Genomic DNA, 22,124 nt, shown 5'->3' with positions numbered 1-22,124 from the left:
TACGAGTCGAAACTTTTATAATAGCTGTGCAACCTACGATCGGCATTTTGTGTTGTAACGAATTAGCGTTACGATCGTTGGTAGAATATTGCAACGTGATCACATTAATGTGAATGAGCACCGAAGATCTTTGTACAGATGTTTGTGCATTTGTATGGAAATTGAAGAGCTACAAAAATACGCAAAATTTAAATAATATGCAAGTATATATAAAAAATAACCAAAGTATACTAGTAGTCATAATATTTAGTGGATGAAACAAATGTTTGCTGAAGTTTGATTTTTTAAGTTCTGCTCACAAAAATACGAATTTGCGTAGATATACGTTCTCTAGTTACACGGCGACTACTTTGTAATTTAAATCATCATTATTTGTTATAAGTAGATACGTATATACTCGATAAATAGCTACTAATTATAATAAGGTATAGAAACGAAATGTTTAAAACGTATTATTTCTTAAGTTTATAAAAAATGATTTATCACTGTGTTTAAATAATTTTCTTTATGGAATAAGTAATTATTGAATTGTTTCGAGCAACGTATCGTTATTGCAGAGATATAATATTTCAAACTATTCCGGAATACAAATAACTTCCGTGCGTTTCAACGTGTGCGAATGCTGGTTCGATTTCCTTTTGCAATACGAAAGCTTAAACGATGACAAAACAGAAAAGAGAAACGAGCGAATCTCTCGACGATAAAAACGACGTACAATGTCGAACAATGTTCGATTCAAAGGTATTCTCTTTAAATCACGATGAACGTGTCCAGTTTTTGTTATAAACCAGATAAACGATCTCCTCGTGGGTATATTGAGTAAAAGTTCGACTTAGAGAAAATCTCTAGATAGAATGTGAAATTACAACAAAGCAGAAGAATGGAAAGGGAGGAACACTGGTTGTAGCTTATCAAATTTCTCTTATATGAAGATCACAGGCAAAGGACACGATACATCATATTTCTGCTTTTACATATGAAAACAATTTTAAAATCCAATGATTTGAATATCAAAATTGTCTTTTCATTAGATCTGGTTATGGGTTTCTCTTGAGGGGTATTTACACTAAAAATATTAAACTCAATCCTCCTTGAGATAGATACTGATTTCGAAAGTATGGATTATCGTATTGTAAACACTAGATGTGTCATTAACTTGTTCACAAAACTCCGTGCAATTGTTATCTGTTAACAGGAGCATATCTTTAGATCGAATAGGTTGTTCCTGTTTTATATTCGAAAAAAACTTTTAATCACCGAATAACACCAAAACCAAAAGATCAGTAGAGTAGCATTGATCATCTTAATTTGTTGTACGCAATAATAAAGAATATTTAACATATGAAGCGAATGCAATTACAAGCGAATATCGAGCGAACCTCTACCTCAAGGAGCAATTCGACAAAGCAGCACATCCTAGTGAAGGGTCCATTTACGAAAGAGGAAATTACCAAATTACGTGCGAGCACTGGGTGACATGTTTGAAGAATGATGCCCAGAGCCTCTCTAGAATAGCGAGAACCATGGACCAGGAATAATAGTCCTGTGTTTCAAGTAAAATGGGCGCGTAAAAACATTTATAAGGAGAATTTGTTGCGACAAAAACGATTTCCATCGAATCAACGCGACATATTATTATGTTGTCCATGTTCCTATCGTGACGGACGTACATACGTATGTACAGAGTGTACAAATTGTAAGCGTCAGTATACTCATTAATTCGTTATTTCCCTGAAACTTCTACAAATAACTTTTACTAATATCTTTACGTATTTCAAATCGATTAATCGTTTCCTTGACAATCCACGTAAATCATCGTGTTTTGTACGAGACCAGCAGATTTCCTAGTACTTACGAAGAAATAGGTGGGCGAAGACGAGAAACAAAGCTAAGGGATAGGACGTATTCGAAAGACAAGCAAAAGGACGCAGTACCGATCAAAGCAAGAAAGCAGAGCGAAAGGTTATCGCCAGAGATATAAATGTCGTCTCTGGTATCATCTGGTGCACAAAGCCGTAAAGTACGGTGCCCGGTTATTTCGGTCAATCCTCCAAGAGGAGACCGTCTGGAAAATATTCACATCGATCTATACCCAGTGACCTCTCTTCAGTTTCCTATCTTTCTCTGGCAATATTCGCCCACAAGTGCACATTGTATACGCACCGCTTTTACACAACAGTTTAAATTCGTTCATCCTGATCGAAATATTCTTCCCCTTCAAATCTTGATTGACTCCCTTCCTTTCATACTAATAGCCAGGTTGTAATCGTCCATCGAACCATTTCTCCTTCCTCGACCTCTCTCTTTCCCTTTACATTCGCTTTTCCTATATACCGTCTTTGTCACGCTTGCACTAGCCACACAGATCACTCTTTCCGGGTCTCTTTTTCTCTTTGACAGTACACGACAGTACGCGAGAACGGATATTCTGTATGAGCCACCTCAAAGTGCTCTTTCGGACCGGATACAAGGGCCAAGTTAGCCGCGTGGCTCTTTTAGTTCAACGAGAAGGATACAAAAAATTCGGAAACCGAATTGACCATAAATACCGCGGCGTTCGTGCAGCTAGCAGTTTCTGCCACGATAAATAACGTCTCAAACGGCTCATTTCGTTTCTCGTCAACCAGAAAAGCTAAGCTGGTTCATTGAATAGGCGAAATTAACGGTAAAATAACAAACAGGGACAAGATGGTCCGCTAACAAATTGGTAAATACTGAACTTCATAAATACAATTGCTTGCAATATTTTGACTTCAGAGGAATACTATTGCTTTACCGTATTTAAGATAACAGCACATATGTTTATAGGGAAAATTCTTTCTCTCGTAGATAATTTTTAGACGTATAAAAAGCATAATTAATAACATTAAACGAAACACTGGTGCTTCTCCACTGCTAACCTATATTGCCGAGAAAAATGCCAGGGATAAAGTTCCTTGAGGTCAGAAGGAGGTTAGAACTATGTCTTCTAAATCTTAGTTGAATGAACTGATTAAAGAATGACGATGCAATTTATCCTGCTTCTCGCGTTCCCGTAGTTGTGAACTGGAGTGTAGAACGCAAGTTTTGACGTATAGACAAAAGCCTGGATACTCATGAAGGATTATGGCTAAGCATAATACAAATTGTCAAAGAAGTACGAGCCTGCGTGTTAAACGGATGTAGTATGTAACTTATAGCAGACATTAAAAAGAACTAAGGATAATAAGAGATATTATTACGAGATGTAAAAGTTCGCCGGAAAAATAATTCGTGTGTTCTGAGCTAGTAAGATTGCGCTACTAACAGCCAATGTATCGTCTTTTCGAGGAAGAAAGAGTCTTGCTTTTACCTGCAACCATTTTACTCTTTGTTCATTTTTGTAGTACTTTGTGCTTGAAATAATGGCATGAATTTTTGCGATAAAGGATATAAAGAGAAATTATTCTTTCCTTAACTGTTATTGCTACTGATTTATATTGAATAGCATGATATTTCGTAGGGTTTAGTTTGTCGTTTGAATTTTATAAAGCTACTAAATGGATTCTGAATAAAATGAGAATTATTGAAGAAGTAATTGTATTTATAATATTTTTATAAAGAAACTCTATATAACAATCATACGAGAATTAACAGTTAAAAATAATTTTGTCACTTTATTTTTCAGTACCAAAAACTGAAATCCTGGGTGCACCAGACCTATACATCAATCGAGGTAGCACGATCAATCTGACGTGTGTGGTTCTCCTAAGTCCAGAGCCGCCAGCCTACATATTTTGGAATCATAACAATGCCGTAAGTATCGATTAAAAATTCGAAAATTATATGAACACGGCAATAGGAGAAAATATCCAATAACTTTCTCATATCTAATAATTTTCTTCGAGGATAGGAGAGAATGTCCAATAACGAAACGTTTCTAATGCGTAAATACATAAATGTAAATACGAAAAGCATCGTGAAACTGTAATTTACAATCGAGATAGTTTATGCCAGTACGTATTAACTTTATACAAGTATAATTGATGACGATAGTTCTTGGCGCTTCGCTGCTGCCTGATGTCTTGAAACTTATGTACATTCTGTACTCTGCTGAAAGCAGCAAGTGAATTCAACGTTTCCGCTTGACTGAAGTTGCTTCGAAATTCGTCATCCGTCTTTCGCTTAAGATTACTTTGCCTCCGCGCGATATTTTCACTATTTTCTATCGAGTTACTCATAATGTGAATGATCGATATATATTAACTTCAGTAGTTGAGGTAAAACAGATCTGTGACAAAAGTGGATCTACCATGAAGGATGCTTAATCCGTAATTTAATAATAGTGTGTGTAAGTGTAAATATCCGTTAACAAGGAACAAACAATTTTATAATTAAAAAATGAGAAATTATTAATGGCAAATGAATGTAAATTAGGTCGGTAAAAATGTAGGAAATTCCTAAACAAAGAAATTATTATGTCCAGAATAACAAATTCACGCGACGAGTTAACTCCCCGTAGTTTTCCCCCAACTAACAGCTTAATATTAATGAGTGATCTAACAGTCGAATAGATCTCTTTTTAACAAACATCAGAAATTACTATAGATTATTATACATTGCAAGCAGTGCTAAATAAGATTTACTTTAATTTTAAATCTTAGCAGTTTGATTGTTACAGTGTATAAATACAGCCTGTATCCCTGAGGCTATTAAATTCTCAACGTATCTTTATAAAATACCTCAACATCTTTTAAAATTTCCACTTACTATTTTTATTTGAGTCTACCGAATCTAAATATTCTCTCATAAATACCACCTAAGTATTCCTTGCATTTCCACCCTCCTCTTTCACCACATATAATCTCCAGTATGAGAAAATTTCTCGTAGATGCACCCCGGTAAACAATTACCGTAAAGCACTCAGCAGCATCATAAAAATTAATCATAATCAGAGTTTCACTTAAATACGAGATTCAGTCCTTGTCGGAAATGTCTTTTCCGAACACTTGCCATATAGTGTAGCAAAGCACGTAACAGCGTAAAGGAACGGACTATAAACCAACGTCGGGTATTCGAGCGAACGAAACACCGATAAATTTTGATAATCGTGACGTTAGTAACTACTAAATTGTCAGTGGAGGCGCGACTAATAACGGCGCATGGGAAACACCATTAGGCCCATTAAGTCTGACCAACGCCCTTGGAATTCCCTAGCGCGACTACGAACAGGTACAGCGAGCCTCAAGATGAATTCCATGGCATTGTGACTTAGACGTGCGGTTCAAACAACCTGGAACTGAACACAGGACAACGAACTGAGCTAATCTGCGACACTGGTAAAGCTAATTATAACGAGCATCTATTATTCGTATTTCTAGAAATTCGTATAAATATCAGGTTTCCCCTTAAAATCATACTGATTAATCATACGATTTCGAACAGAAGAATTATAATTTACTTTGCATCCAAAAATAGAAGAATGGAAAGTTCAACGTTACGTAGATCGACGAGATTACCCTTAACTTTCTTAACCATCTTAGATATTCACCTTAGACCCCTCGATACGGAGCCCATAAATCTTACAAAGTCGTAGCAAAACGAGAAAACGCGAAATGGCGCTCGTCAAAGTCACGATCTTGCGCAAATGCAATGCTTTCCCGCACAGCAGAGAGAGACGAGGAGATGGAGTTTCACAGGGAAACGATTCTTGCAGAGTTTCGCAACACGTCGCGCAGGAATACAAACCGATAAGGAAGGAAACACGCATCGTCCCTAGAGGTGAACTAAGGCGAAATTGCAATCCTTCGATGATAAGATCGATGGATCGATCGATCCGCGACGCGAAACATTTTCCAACCGCAAGGAATCATCAGAGCTCGCTGGGCTTTCCCCATACGCTTCAATAAACCTCGTCCCTTTGATTTCGATTGAATTTCGAGACTGCGTCTCTCTGTTCTATCCATGTGCGAGAGACGAACGTGTTTTCTCCCGGTTTGCGGCGTGTACTTGCGGATTTGTCCTCTCTATGTCGAGCATCAGCTATTCGTTTCGCGTGTTTCTTTCTCTCTCTCTCTCCCTCTCTCTCTCTCTCTCTCTCTCGCTCAATCTCACTGTGTGTGAACACTGTACCTGTGCGTTTGTAAATAGAAAAGACCGAGCTGGTCGCAATTAAATTGACTTAACAATTTGTCGGTTGCCTTTTCACTCGAGTACGACGAAAGCAGACGTATCTCGTGTATCTTTCGAACGTTGGTCTAAAGTCTATTTTCCCTGGTCAGCTATCGGTACCTCGATGTTGTTCCTAGCTTTCCTTTTTTCTCTGCTCTTTTTTCCCCTTTTTTCTTTGCGATCGTCATGTGTTCATTAACGGTAACTCGAGTATTGGCTGTTTGTTCGGCTTGATTAAAAGGGATAATGGAGAAATGATTATTGATCGACGACCTTAAATGAGAAAAATTAGGATGCTCTCTTAAAATGGTGATGACACGTGTTACGGGTCTTTTGGATGTAACGAACTGTAATAATTAATGAAACAGTATCGTATACTTGAGATGAAATAACGCAACACATATGAAATTTCATTGTTACTTTGTGATTCAATTGACGCAATCTACTATATAAAAATAAATAAATGTAAATTCACATGTAAATGAACATACATGAAATTGCGTACGTACGATTTTAATTAAATGATCGACTATTCGGAATACATGTTTGATAACAATCACTATTCATGTTGCAACTAATTTTTGATATTAATATTAATTTGTTCTCTCTCTCTTTCTCTCTCTTACTGATTCTTGTGTATAACACATAGGTAACTGCACTTATCAGTGAACAAGATTAAAACATGCTTGACGTTGATCTTCAGCTTCTGGCAATTAACCCTTAAACAGTTTTTACGGTATCCTCAAACTGTAAACATTGGTCTTTCATGTCCGATACGTTTTTCAGTGGAAATACTTATTAAAAAATAAAAAAAACTCACGTAACATCTTCAAACGTCCTAAATTAGGGTTATCATAAAATTTTTATCAAATAACCCCTTTTAGACGGGGAAAAAAGCTTCCTGCCTCCTACATTGCGAGGAACTCAATCCGTTTGAAATAGCTCGGGCATGAAACACCCACCTTTACAATTTAGGGGTTAATTTCCGGCTTTTTGAACATATGGTACAACTCTGCTTGATAATTTGTTATCAATACATGTGGAGCAACGATCAAAATCAAACATTCAATTAAATGAATTAAATGAATTATCAGTTAATCTTATAATACACATTTGTAAATATCCAAAATGAAAATATCAATGTGTCTACATATTTTAATTACTATATATGCGTTCTCTGAGCGAATTTGTTACACAGAAGATAGGAGAAATATTTCAAAATGAAGTAGCATTTAAAAACAGGAAGAATCAAAGGAATAAAATTTCAAAGCTTTATTACCTGCTATTTACAACAAAATAGCAGTTGCAATCAAGAGCACATATTTGTTCGTGCTTTTCTACTTCATTGAGAAGCTTATTTCAAATTAATAATAAAATTGAAAAAAATCAGGAAAAATCTAAATCAACTGCTTTCTTTGCTCTTAATTTCCCGTTCGTAGATATTTTGTATGAACAGAACGATATTTACCGATTTGTCTGATTACATTTCATTAGGTGATTTTCTAGGTCAGTCCTTTCTCTGCGAACATCGGCAAGCACGTCATCGAAACAGGACGATAAAGATCAAAACAAGTCTCCATTAATGATTTCCGATTTCACATTAGCAAACTTACTAATCTAAATATCGAAACGCTTTTCGCTTCGTCAAAAATTTTAAATGACTTTATCGTATTGAAAAAAATAGAACAAAAATTGATCGAGGAACGTTACTAACATTATAAACTTTTTTCTACCTCGTTATTTCATTATTGTGTCAGATACAATACAGATACGCGTTTTATGAACGATAATTGACGAAACGAGGTGAGAATTCATGCTAACTTTTATTACCGCAGATGTATCAATTGAGTTGGTGGTTCTAATCGGTTTACCCGAATGAAATCCTGTTAGGAAGTGGTTAAACGAGATATGATATCGCGTCTTATTTATGTGGCGATCGTGGACGATCGCCAAACTGGCAAGGCAAAGACGTTGCCAAATCGGTTTTCACGGTATTACGACGATAGAAATAAAAGCACATTCCCCGGATTTGTAACTCTCAATTTCTTCACGATAATGAGTAAAACTGTAAACTGATCTTGATCGACACGGTTTAATCCCTTGCATTCTTATTCTTTCTTCAATTGTGTCAAAACACTGTGTTTCTCAAAGTCTAATCGTTCGATGAATCATTCGATATTTTGAAAATTATCTTTCCAATTACCAATTTCCAATTTATCGATTCCAATTAAAATATAACGAAAGATTAGTCAGAACGATAAAATCTAACAAAATCCACTGTATAATATACTTGCATTTATTAGTAGATTAAAATTAAAATATTCATTAAAGAAAGAATATTCTAAACTGAACGATTTCCTTGAGATCTAAAGGCTGTAAATAATTGCATTTATAGTGAAGTGAAAGCAACAGCCGTCAGTTTGTTAATAGGTCATTTTCACTCGATTGGCCTCGTGTTAAAATTAAGAACGCTTTAAGCTCAATAATTAAAAACAAAAACTATGTTTACTCGGATAGCAATCCACAAAAGATTAAAACAGCATAATTTCAACCCTTAAACTTAGGGACAATTTTCATCTCATCGATGTAGATTGTCATTGATAAAAAATTTTATTAAATTTAATGTCTTTGCTCTTAAATTGACAAAAAGAAGTTGTTTCAGAAACAAGATTACAAGCCAGTCCATTCTAACGAATAGGAAACGACCACGTCGATCGCGAACAAACGATCCACCAAGTAATGCAAACTTCCTGCTTGTTGTAATCGATTTTTGTTAATCGTTTAAGTTCCATTACTTTACTGTGACTAACTTGGCGAAACTTCGACAAACGCAATGAAAGTTCAATTTCCTTCGATTTCGATTTGTAACTTTTATTTACTGGTTTGACCAATTGACCGAAACTTTTCAGATCTTTTTAATTCGATTCTTATTTAGAACTCCATTTATTTGAAATCATCGATAAATTGTTCACGTAATATGAACACACATTTCTCTTTTCGCTATCTACAATTTCTTATTCGAATAATAAGAATTCACATTGAAATAAGTAGAATCAATCGAAAGGAAGTTGTACCAACTATCGTAAACAAGATTAAATTATAAATATATTCTGTTTGTATTTGTTTTAAGATAATGTCACCGGTCTTCTTTATGTAGCTTCAGAAAATTAAACAACGTGATGATAAAGAGCTTTTCATACGACAAAATAATTCCACAAGCTGAACAATTATCTAAAGAATGTAAATTTTGTTACTGCATATTAAATTTCAAAAGTTAAATTTCTGCCATAACATTTATAGTATGCCAAAAACAGTATAACCGTGAATCCTCTTTTCCCTAAACCTACGATAAAATTACACCCCTTCAAAGAAGAGCACATGTTCGGACACTTTTGCGATAACGTATCCAAGTATTTAAAAACATTTGCATATCGAAACTGCAAGCTTTAACGAAATCCAAATTCTTTACCCTTTGTAGTTTTAAACGAAGGTTCTCGCGCACGCGTACAAAGAACGTCGACAAGTGTAGCAACTTGTCTGGCTTGCTCGATTTTTCTTCTTTATCTTCCACCAACACTTATTTACACGACACTAGATGTAGGAGAGAGAAAGGGGTAGAAAAAAAGGGACGAAAAGAAAAAAAAAGGAAAGGGAGAATGTTTGTCCTGTGACAGCGCAGTTTCAAAGCAACGTTATTTGCACCTCACACGCACCAACACGAACGAAAATGGTCTCCCGCGCGACGCACACCAACACAGTCGACGACAGCCCGCTTTATGTACAACTGTTTACCTGTCGGATACAATTTCAGGCTCGGATGTCTACAAAAAGCTCGGAACCTGTCCTCGAGGGGGGGACGTCGAAAGCTCGTGTTACCTTCATGCGTGACTTGCTACGAAAAACGCGCTATTTCCCGGCATCGGCCGCGGCAAATAAAGGTGGACACATTTCATCGCCTTTGTACTCGCTACCGTGTAACGCGAACTTTCGCTTCTCTCTGAGAAAAACGGGGCACAATGACGCGTCATACGCCCGGCCGCGTAAAATAACGACTACTTCGCACGAGAAATGGCGAAACTTGGAAAATGGTAACGAACTAAACGTGATTAAGACACAGAAAATTAGCTGCCCAACGCTTGTTTGACGATTTTGAATGTCGAGGCGAGTTATTACGTATCGAATCCGATTAAACCGAATAGAATAAGAATAAAGAAATTGGTACGAAGAACACCAAATATTAAGTTTGAATTTGAATTAGAAGTTTGCAATTTATAATTTGTTATGTATATTTAATTTTAGTTCCAACTGTAGAGATTGGATAAATAACTGTAATAGGTTTATATGCATTTTATGTCATTCAAAAGACGAGAAGAAACTTCGTAATACGGTTAGAAAATTTTGAGGGTATTTCCACATCTGTATTATTGCTAAAACATTCTGGAAGTAAAGTAAGAAATTTTGCAAGGATATAAGTATAAAACTAGTGTTAATAAAGACTTCTAAACTGATGAAGACATTAGCGACAACGAGGTTCTTCAAAAATATTTTATTCTTTCCTTCTGACGTGTACATTCGAACGAGTTGGCTAGGAGCTGGCGAGAAATCGCAAAATAAAAGGCAATCTTACGGGTGCAACAGCAGATGGCTATCTCTGCCCGATCTCAACAAATGAGGAAACAATTGGACCAAGGAACAAGAATATCGCTGACTTCGAATTGGAAAATATGCTTCGTAGGAAATGAGACGGGTTTCTGGGAAATGCTGGCCATGACAAGGTAACCACCTGTTTTTGCCATTTATACGTTCGCAGCAAGTGTATCGCCGGATTTCGTGGTGCGAAAATAAATAATTCTGCTGCTTAAGGAAACTCGTAGCTCGAGATTTCTTATATTTCCGCTTTTATATCGCACTTCCGCAGAATTCTATTTATAAAAAATCAAATCCTAGAAAAAGAAGCTGAAAGTTTCTAAATGTAAAAAAAAAAAAGAGAAAAAAATGCGAAATGAATTTTAACAATTCGATATAGGTACTATCGCTATAGCCTCAAAATAAAATCAGTTAAACGTAAAGAGAGATACAAAAATAAAGATTGTCTATCGCCTATGCAATTGTCTGATTCCGTGTTAAAACATTTTTCACTTGGTCGTTGCCCAAAGGAATAACTTTAATTTCGCGCATAGTATCCATCACGATAAATTGAACCCGGAGTAGCACAGTCTCCAACGTTCTAAAGCGATTTCACGTAATAAAGAGAACCGTTCGAGTGATCCTGGAGGATTCAATCAAAGCTGAAAGGCTATCGATTTAAATGAAGTAGATAAATTAAGATCAGATCGGGGTAGGAAAAAAGAAAAAAGCGAACTCGAGAAAGGCGAGAAAAGGCGATATAAGTCGAGGGGGGAAATGTCAGGACGGAGGAAGAAGGAAAGAATCTGGGGACAAGGGAGTCGTTATCAGAGCACAGGAGAAGACTGATAAGACAAAAGTAGTAACGTGCTGGGTGGAAACCATTCCAATGGACCATTGAGTCCAAGATGTTCCATCCAGTTGCCGAAGATTCTCATGGGATGCCGATTTCTCCTATGATCACGTAATGAGGCTGACGAGACTCCCTTCTCGTTTCCTTCCATTTCCATTTCCTCTTTTCAAGACCATGTAGAACTATCGTCCGGCACGCGCTTAAAACTCCTTCAAATTACGAGCTCCACGATGCAGTGAAATTATCTAGTTCGTTGAACTGCACCGTTCTGTTCGCTGACATCGAATGAAGATCGCGGAAATCTGGCGATCCGCAATCCTGAAACAGTAAAATTCTGATTTTCTCGTTCATCGGATCGGTCGTTATCCTGTACTCGTCTTCGTCGTCAACTTTTCGACGTCGTTTTTATTTGCTCTTTGAAAATCGAGTCCACTCGAACATTCTTCGTCGTCTTGTTTTTGATGAAGTCGAATTCGGACTGGTACCTCGCCACGACGAACAAGAAAATGTTGGAAGATATTTCCAGTAGCTAAAGGTAAGGGAGATTCTTTACGTTGTTTTAAGAAAGTGAACATTGCTCGGATACCTACGTTGTATCGTGTTTCCTTCACAAATTTTTTCACGCTCCTGCTTCAGGCTATTGTACGTATCTTCAACGAAAAGAATTTTTAAAATGCAAAAAGAGAGTATCTTTTTAGCGTTAGCTAGGTACGTAAATTTACATTTTAAAGACTTCTCCTTATTATCTTGTATCTTCGTCTATGTCCAGCCATATGATCGTTCGTTTTCGATAATATACAATATTTATTTTCTATTGTCTCCCACAAATCCATGGTTCCATGGTTGCATTAATATCGAACAATATTTATACAAATATCGCATAAAAAAGAAGGAATCGATATAACCGTGATATATTGCAACGATTGTGTGACACGATGATATTCTCAAACATCTGATATTTTTTTAAAACACGATTATTGATACTGACATAACCGTGAACTAATTGAATTAATAACAGGTAATCGAAACGAACAATGTGACATAATTGATTTAAAACAGGAATTTCTATATTAAAAGAAATATTTGCACTCATTCAAATATCAGAGAAGGATCAATGTTGGTGATTTTTAAAAAGAGAGCATAGAGAGTAGAGTGATTGGGTGATTTAATACTAAACCCACCGTCCAGGAAGATGAAGTAGAGGAGAAATGCGGTTCTACGAAGGTAAATAAGTGGTTGTGGTAAGCAGTAAAAAAAAGTAGAAGGTCCTGATTTTGAGGTAGGTCGACTCTAATTGGGGTGCGCGGTATCCCATTGTACAGAAAATTAGGAAGCGGATTTTATAGCTACGTTTTAACGACCCTGGTACAGGACTTTTCTAATTAAGAGCTTACCATCCGTGTTGTTAATAGCTTATTTTGTCGCTAAGAGGATTATTAGAAATTTTTAAGAGGTTTAAGCTTGCGAAGGGTTTTAGTTGCTCAAAGGGGTACAGAACACTAACCACGTCGAAATTTTGTTGCGCGCATAAAACGATAATTATTTCCTCCTGCTCTGCGTATATCTAAAAATGTTCGATACAACTCTCACATGTACGAAAATTGATACTAAAAAATAAATCGTTTAACAGAACGTCAAAAACATGACGCGTTAAATGATGCCGATCGCAAAACAATTGTGATAGACGCGTGAAAATAATTGACGAATTTAACGACGGATTTTTCTGTGACATGATATCAATGCAACTTGAAATTTCAAATTTCACCGGTACAAAAGTTTGACCGCGTATATGCTCGTTCGCGTTGAACACGAACGAAGGGATGGAACGAATACATCCGTTATTAGCTCGTCATACACGAGACTCGGATTAACCGTGTACTTTCCAGTGAAAGTTTCGCATATTATTCTGCGTTATATCGCGGACGTAGATAACAGAATGGCAGGAAGAGAGCGCGGCTTATCAAGTTCGTAGGTTGCAACTTTCTCGTCCGATTGATTATATTTTGAACAACCCAGGAGAGGTCGTGTTCTCAAACGTATAACAAAAATGGATCGTTTATTTAATATATTTTAACTCAACATGTTTTTAATTGTATCTTGTGCCATTCAATATGGATAAGAAATTAATAATTTTGTTACATTTGTACGCTTTGAATTACTTAAACTTTTCTTTTAATGAAACATTTGAACCGGGTTGTGGTACAAAGTCCCATTTTTAAATATGTATATATTAGACATGTTGTAATGAATTGCATCCTCTGTTCTTTGTCTATAGAAACATTTTTCAATTAGAAACAATATACGGTATATGATATGGCAAACGTGTTCTAGGGTCGTACATGTTATCAGATACAAATTCTGTACGACAAATATTAATGAAACAATGTACATACCTATTTCTTATTAACCGATTCTTAGTTCATTTTGATAATGCTATTCCTAGGATTTCTAGCATTTAAAGGAAAATATCGTCGATATTTTTAACGTATCTGATAATAAATATTGTTCATGATCGTCTCACAGCAGAACATTAACGTGACAAGCATTAACGTGAAAAACCATCGTGCACGCACTCGAGGCGCTTTTTCCGTTTATTTACGAGAAACTTTGAAGGTGATGGGGACAGCCACGAGGAAAAAAGAAATTCGAGAAAACGAGTTTCAAGAAATTTCGCGAAAGATGTCCTCCCTGAAGATGGTCTTAAGATGGCACGTAAGAGCAGTGCACCGAAGGCTCGAGTTGCAGATCATTTATTTAGAAATCCGTCTCGGCTCTGACGACACCGGCACCGCTTCTAGCTCCCTCAGCAGCGAGCATCGACCCTCACGACCCCTGTTAAAGAGACACTCGCGAGGAACGTCGAGTGGAACAGGCGCAGGATAAACAGAACGTTTCCAGGGCTCTGGCACTATGTACCGGTGCAAGTTCGGACGGTGCTCCGTGTTAGCCTTTCTGAATCTATGTGTACAAACGCTCGAGAAGGAGGACGTGGAAATCTAAACGAAATCGTGACGGCCAGGGCGGATTTTCAGCGCAGAGAATAAAAGTACGATGAGTCGAGAAGTTTCGTAACAAGAAACTGCAATATCGTTACTGTCGTAGAAATTCGCTGACTACACGTCTGAGGAAAATAGCGAGACCAATCCTTTACGGTAAAGGATGTTTAAGTGTGTAAGTACAGAGTAAAAGTGTTTATTTGATGATGAAGTTTCCGATGAAAGTACTTGAAATTTTATTGAAATTCTAGAGAGACCATTGGTGCGTATATAGGGGATTGACAGGTTGACAGGTTGACATTCAACTTTCGTATTTTTAGTTCACTGCTAGTCTGTACTTGATTGATTTATATTTCTGAAATACCCCGTATAGAAAGATACATTAATATTGCAGGGTTTGACGATGATCCTGTGAAGATCACGATTGATCTGACACGTCACAATGTTATAGTATCCGACAATGCGTTTATTGAACAGCACTGAAACCTGTAGTATCAAATAACGGTCTATTAAAGGAATAGTCTATCGTTAAAGCCGTTACTTCCTTTCAACCATAAAAAGTCTACAATTCTCAAAAAATATATCCGTTTTGAAACAAACGATGAAAATGAAAAGCTTTCAAACAAATGCAGATTCCAAATTGCTCTTAATTTATCAAGTTACTCGCCAGAGGAAAGCAGAGACATTTTTCTATTTATATTTTCTACAATAATACAATCTCTTCTCGTTTAACAACTTCCAACAACGTAAAGAAATAAATCACAGAGGAGAGAGAGAGAGATAGAGAGAGAGGGAGGTTGAGAGAGAACAGCGAGAATTTTTCCCTGCTCCCTCGTATCAACCTTCGTTCAATGACAACAGACGTTCCGACGTACTTCCCAAAAGCTTATCTCCCACGTTCCTCGACCAACAGTTCCAACTTCCAGCCCTCGAATAAAAGGGAGGAAGTTGCCACGTTGGTGGTCTCCGATCGTCCTTCGTTTCGCGTTCTCCGCGTTTCAGAGTACGATTCGACTTTTCAACGTTGCTCGACTCAAAGCTCCCTTTTTGATCATTGTTGCAGATAATCACCTACGACCCGACCAGAGGCGGCGTATCCGTGGTCACGGAAAAGGGTGACATCACCAAGAGTTTTCTACTGGTGCAGGAAGCAAAGCCATCGGACTCTGGCCGGTACACCTGTAATCCCAGCAACGCTCAATCAAAATCGATCACCGTTCACGTACTCAATGGTGAGTAATTTCGACTTAATTACGGGCCGTCTCTTTACCCGGCTCGTTATCAAATCTAAACAGCGACGGTACTCGTAAATGGTTTTTCGCATCGGATCGTTAATGGGGATCCGACTCTTAAGCAAGATCTAAATTAATAAACGGCTTCGTTTTCTCGAATTTCTTTTACCAGACGTATTAATGGCGAGGGAACGCGAAGGCGAGTTTCCCCGGATTATTAATTTAAAATTGATGAACGTCAAACGAAGAATAGGAAAGAGGGAGAGAAAGAGTTTCAAACAGAGAACACGAGATCTGCTTTCGACACACACGTTTAATTAATGAATTCATTGCTTCGGTTTAACAGAATTTCCGTGTAAAACACCAACACGATTGCAACTGATGTTTGCACACTTCAACGTATTTGTACGTGACGCACCATTGAAACGACTAAATGTGTAGACTAAACGTACAGACGTATGCGCGTATGTAGTGTATCTACATATGCATGAGGAAGTATCCGAATGTAGGAACGTTAACACGATGGCTTCACGGCCTTAGTAACAAAGTCAGTTTGCCATCGTAATTAGCTCGACTAGATGGAATTAAAGTACACCCTGAAACTTCGTCGACTTCGACCGTATACATCTTTATGTCGCGAACAGCAGATCCCAGCCAATATACTTTGACAACGTATTACTAGTCGTATCGCGAGATGCGGTGCCTTCAGAAAATTTAAGTGTTGTCCTCTGTTTCAGGAGAGTATCCCGCGGCAATGCAGCACGGCGGTCAAGCCAAGCAACCGAGGCTCTACTCCCTTCTGCTCTGTCTGTGTCTGCTGCTTTACTAACCGTTTTATTCCGGAAACGCTATTCCCCTTCTTTCTTCGCGTGGACGAACGGTAAACGAAAGACTTCCGCCGTGAGATCCAACGATCAGGGGTCGATCGCTGCCCCATCGAGGAAAGTACGCGCGTTCGTGCAACCGGAAATCGCACGGTGCGGTGGTGCAGTGATCCAGCGAACACCTAACCACGACGCCGGTACGTCGATGAAATAGTGTATGCGAACGTTTGCGTCACGTCGACAGTCAATACGCGACCTCGTCGACGCTGTTAAAAGTTTCAAAGTTCGAGACGAACTGATGCGAGAATTACGTGACAGCCCTGTGAAAGCGCGAGAGTTGGCCCGAAACGTAACGTGGCGTCGCGGGTTCCGTATGCGCGCGATCTGAAACGAACTACGACGTCGAGAGCGATGATGCGGCAACGTTTCGACGACGCAACCAAGTGACTGATCGTAATCGAGAACGAACACGCACTACGCTACGTAATAGCTCTTGACACGAGAATAACGTTGTCTTGACAGTGGGTCGCGGAATGAAAAAGCTCGAAGCAGCCGTAAAACGGAGCAGCGAACTGAAACGGTGAAAGACAAAGAATCAGCGATCGAGAGGAAGACACAGAACGGAACAAGCATCGGGACAAGAGTGAATCGGAGTATCAAAGATCGTCTTTCCTTGCGTTTGAAAAGTGCGTAGATACGAAAAGGGGAAGATAGAAGGTAGACGAGTGAAAAAGAGAAAGTACAAAAAGAGAAAGCTATGTGAGTCATAGACCGACGGATTCGTTTTCGTACGTCGTCGGATCGAAAAGGGTGAATCGTTGCCACGCAACCGTAATTTTGATCGCATCCAGGGTATCGCGATGCTGTACACTAATATCGATATCTGTTAGGCAGAAGGACGATCGAAAGATCGTTAAAGATCGAAATGATTAAGATCGAAAAGCTAATGGCCAAGTTCGATCCGCCTATAATCGCGTCCAAACTCGCGGCCTCCACGCTGAAATCGCTCAGCACCACTTAGTTCCGGAACTGAAGCCCTCGTTACGTCGATATTTATACGCGATACGCTTTCGATGGAAACAATGAGTTGGTGATCTCTCGTGCGACGAATGAAACTAAAAAAAAAAAAAATAAAATTACAAAAAAAGAAAAAGAGGATCTCTCTCGATAAGAATTCTAGTCATGTAAGAATCAACTTCTCGAACTCACACGTTTTTTCTAACGGATTCATCTACTCTAGTTTTCATTCGTTTCACCAACATCACGTTCTATTCAGTCGTTTCTCTTACGTGTCATCTATTTACGTCGTCTCTTTCTCGCACGGTTGCTTTCAACGCCAACCGGTCACATGTAAGGCGGTCTAATTTACGAGACACGAGCATGATCGCGATCCACGTGTTACGTGGAACGGAAGTCAGTATACGATTAAGCGTAACGAATGAATTTCACAGGCTGACGCACGCTGGCGAAACTCGACTGCGACCGAGCAATTAATTTACCGTTATCACGACTCGATCATAATAAGTTTATTTACTTCGGCGACCGATACACACACACATACACCACCACGAGCAAATTTCCACCGTATGGCAAAACTGACGTTTCACGCAAATCGATTAATGCGGACGGTGTACTTACACACCACAAAATAAAACGCCTGTTAAAACGCCGAACCGAATGTGTCGTTGGCTTATTGCATGAAAAAAATACCCGCCAAGTTCCCAAAAAATAAATTAACAGTAGGATGAGTCGATGTATTGTTCGATGGTTATGAAAAATTTATTTTATGCTATTAATGGACTCATTTTTATCTTCTTTTTGGTATCGTCATATTTATATAAATACACGCAGATGTAATTATTTTATCTCTCTGTAATACGGCATTAAATACTTTGAAATGTTATCTCGTTAACCCACTGCACCGTCGATACGATGGGTAAATATTTTAATAGCTAATCCTGGGAGAAGATGTTTTATTTGGTAAATTGATCAATCTGATCGAAACGTTGTAATTTATACCGTAATAATCTCACCAGAACGAAATTGAAGTATCATGCAGAATATCCAATATAATGCAGAATATTCATGCAATTTTAACGAGAGTATAAATTTTATTTTTTTTCACGAGCGTGAAACGTAGATCAATATCGCGTCTTTTTTTTCATACCCAAGCCGAATGATAGTTTCCGAACAATTTATTTCAAAACTCAATTGCAACGTGCGTCTTTTCTCGTACGGTAATGCTCGAAACTGCGAACTCGCATTTTCATTGTTCCTGGTTTTAAAAAAAATCGTCGACGGTTGTGTCGAGAAAGTCGATTCGAGGAATCGATCGCATAGAGCAGAGCAAAAGAAAAAAGAAGAGAAGCGAACGGGGCCAAGGAGTAATAGACCGAAGCAAAATGGAACGGATGGAACACTCGATAGAAGGTATAAGACGCGTTAAAAAAACTGCTATGAACGTATTTGTCTAATCGATTGGCAGAACGTGAACGAATAGGATGCACGCGGTCGAATTAACTTTCCTAATTTGCTCCCTTCACGAGCTGGCTATTCATCATCGCCGAGCAAAAGTTCAACTTCGAAATGGAATTTGGTATAATAGCATCCGTCATAATCCGTGTCACTCACGGGATAACAACGTTGTTCCTCGTAGCAAATAAAAATTTATTTAAATCCATTCACCTAGGATTTAGCCTGAGAAAAAGTTAGGTCAAACGAACATTTATTCATGGATTGTTATAAAACTTTTAAAAGCATGTTATTTTAGAGACAACAACGTTACCAAGAGCTTTTCAAATATTTATGTAACAAACGTTTTTAATCGTTAATTCCAAGTTCCTGGTTTTTCGAATTTCATTCTACAAATGAAATTATCTTCGAATGCTTTCCAATTACCAAAATAATCCTCTTCGGTTTCTGAAATGCACGACGGATTAATTAGAGCAAACGGTTGGTGGTCTTCTCTGTGTAAATGCGGACACACATAAAAGATGATTTTATGCATTCTCGATTCGATTTGATCTTTAAAACTCCGGAACATTCATATTCGACGATGCGTTCAATCCCTCCACTGCCAACAACGATGAACGATATTCGAACAAAATGCAATAAAAATAAATACGATATAACTATCGTAGTAATCGTGCATCGATATCAGTATTTCTCGAAAGATTGCATTACTCTATCCACATATCAATCATACGAGCGATACTAACGTCGCGAACGTTTCAGAAATAATATCGCGAATGTTTGAGAAATTGAATTTTTTTCCACGTCGATTCGATAATTTTAATCTTCCATCGTTCTTTGGACGAGAAAGTGCACACGCGGATTGAAATCTGACTGAATTGCAGAACAATCGTCAATTGCAAATATGTATACAACAATTACGTATGAAATCCGAGCCGATAATAAATCTCGAACGCTTTTATACTCGACACGATTTTATATATTGACCTTTTAGGTGGGATCTTTTCTCCCGCAATAATGGAAACGAACGATCAGCCGTCGATACGAAAGAAATGCAAAATAAATTGGAAATGCCGTTTCTTAAGTACGTCCGTAGCCAATCGTTTGTAACGCAATTGGAGAATAATAAATTCGATGCAAAATATCTTCTTAAGCGAATAAATTAAATTTAATGGCGGTTTAATGGGTGAAACAGGCTCGATAAAAACGATCGGTTCTTTCTGTCGTTGAAGCTCATACAAAACAGGGAAACGTCAACTAATCGGTTTTATATCAAAGTTTATCCTACGGAAGCACAAATTATCCGTTCCTCTACAATTTCATAATATATTTGTTATATTATAATTATTCTATTATACTACCAACAGGTAAAGCTGTGATAATTTATTTTATTTGTAATACACAAAACGATTCGTTATCCTGTTGTTTATATAATTTCATAGATCCATTAGCTGTTTCTAAGAAATTTCTACCTGTGAATCTAACAAATTATTCGGTACGAGGAAATTAAACGAAAATGGACTTACGCTCTTCTCGAGATTGTATGTTCTTGCTCTTCATATGCAATCAAATTATGGGAATAAGTATAAAAACGAAGAAGAAAGAGCGAGAAAAACTATGAATAACGAATGAACAGGAACCGTGGCGAATATTTTAATCCGAGGACCTAGCCAACGAAACGAAGGTCGAGTAATATCTACTGGTGAACAAACGTGATTAAAAAACTTTGCCTGGGTCATAATGCAGCGGGTTGATTACATGTAAGAACGTTTCCCTGCTGACTACGCGAATATAATCGCATCTCCATAACGTCCACGATATCATGCGAACCTCGCGAGAAATAATGATTGCTGGTTCGAGCTTGATTTTGGCTTGTTCTTACCTCTTCCGTTTCATGGTGTGCTGTTGGATCGCGCGCGATTGCGGTAAATTTTTTTTCCTACCTGAAAATCGGACGATTTCTCCACAAAAGGGGGGAAGGAACGGAAAAAAGCATCGAGGGAAAAGAGAACGTGAAACGGGTGAAAAATAAAGGTTGAAGGAAGGGAACGAGAGAGAGAGACAGACAGATAGACAGACAGAGAAAGAAAGAAAGAGAAAGAGACGAAAAAAAAAAAAAAGAAAGAACATAGGAAACAAGGGCAAAGACGGCGGTGGCGGCTGCAACAACGCCGGCATTCGCCGCTGCTCCGCCGCCATTTATCAAGCTAAACGCGAGGTGCACCGCATAATGTTCACGCCGAGGTTCTCCACCCTCGGCCCTTGAGTGGAGACGCCTGCATTGCATACTGTGCTCATGTATCGCCACAGAAATTCGTGTGCTCGCGCGTACATCTGCACACTAGTGTACACACGCAGACATACCTTCCCAGAAACGCTCGAATTACGGACGATTAAACGCTGACCGATCGGAATCGCTACCTGACCGTTGCTCTCTGCTTTCACGATCGCTCATCCATTGTAGTACTAACATTAAAGGATGACTCGATACATTTAACGTGAATAAACATTTTAGAATTATTTGTAAAATAGTTTTGCTTCCCTTCTTTCGAACGTGAGATTGAAAGTAGATGATTTATGGATGATTCTTTAAATCTTTCTTTTTTGTTTCCTATTAGTGGTAATATATTGTGACGAAATATTATTTTAATTGTAGCCTTAAGTTTGGTTTCTGGTTCAATATCGCTGATTATGTTTGATCCTTCAATATTTATCGATTATTAATAGACTATCTGCTTCAACATCATCCAAAGATTCATAAATATTTAAGAAATTATGTCTCCATACGACTTTCTCTTAATTATCGAAATAAAAATAAAAAACATACGAAAAGAATTGACAAGAACAAACAAGTAGAAATTGAAATTTAATTTCCTTCGATACGAAAGTACATTATACATCTGTATACCGATGGTACCTGATAGATTGATATCGTGGTATACTCCATTTCGAATTAATTCCGGAGCTAATTAACAGCTAGTCGTGGGTTAAG

The 22,124-nt window shown here is 37.9% G+C and overlaps 1 protein-coding gene across 4 annotated transcripts in view; it reads left to right on the top strand.

Moving 5' to 3' along the window:
* Positions 1–17,793, top strand: part of LOC117238134 (lachesin-like) — a 171,594-nt gene extending 153,801 nt beyond the window's left edge. For 2 of the 4 annotated variants that reach the window (XM_033502786.1, XM_033502784.1), the window contains exons 3-5: positions 3,647–3,774; positions 15,668–15,836; positions 16,577–17,793. In XM_033502786.1, coding sequence (XP_033358677.1) covers positions 3,647–3,774; positions 15,668–15,836; positions 16,577–16,665 — 386 coding nt within the window. In that variant the 3' untranslated portion in view covers positions 16,666–17,793. Of the gene's footprint in view, positions 1–3,646; positions 3,775–15,667; positions 15,837–16,573 lie in introns of all 4 variants that reach the window. The other 2 variants (XM_033502785.1, XM_033502783.1) reach the window with 1 other exon arrangement.
* Positions 17,794–22,124: the final 4,331 nt, after the last annotated feature.

This window comes from Bombus vosnesenskii, unplaced genomic scaffold (assembly GCF_011952255.1).
Source record: "Bombus vosnesenskii isolate JDL3184/JDL3185 unplaced genomic scaffold, Bvos_JDL3184-5_v1.1 scf7180000013436, whole genome shotgun sequence".
Lineage (NCBI taxonomy): Eukaryota > Metazoa > Arthropoda > Insecta > Hymenoptera > Apidae > Bombus > Bombus vosnesenskii.
Note: the sequence above shows the minus strand (reverse complement) of the source record. Positions and strands in the feature narration are given on the sequence as shown.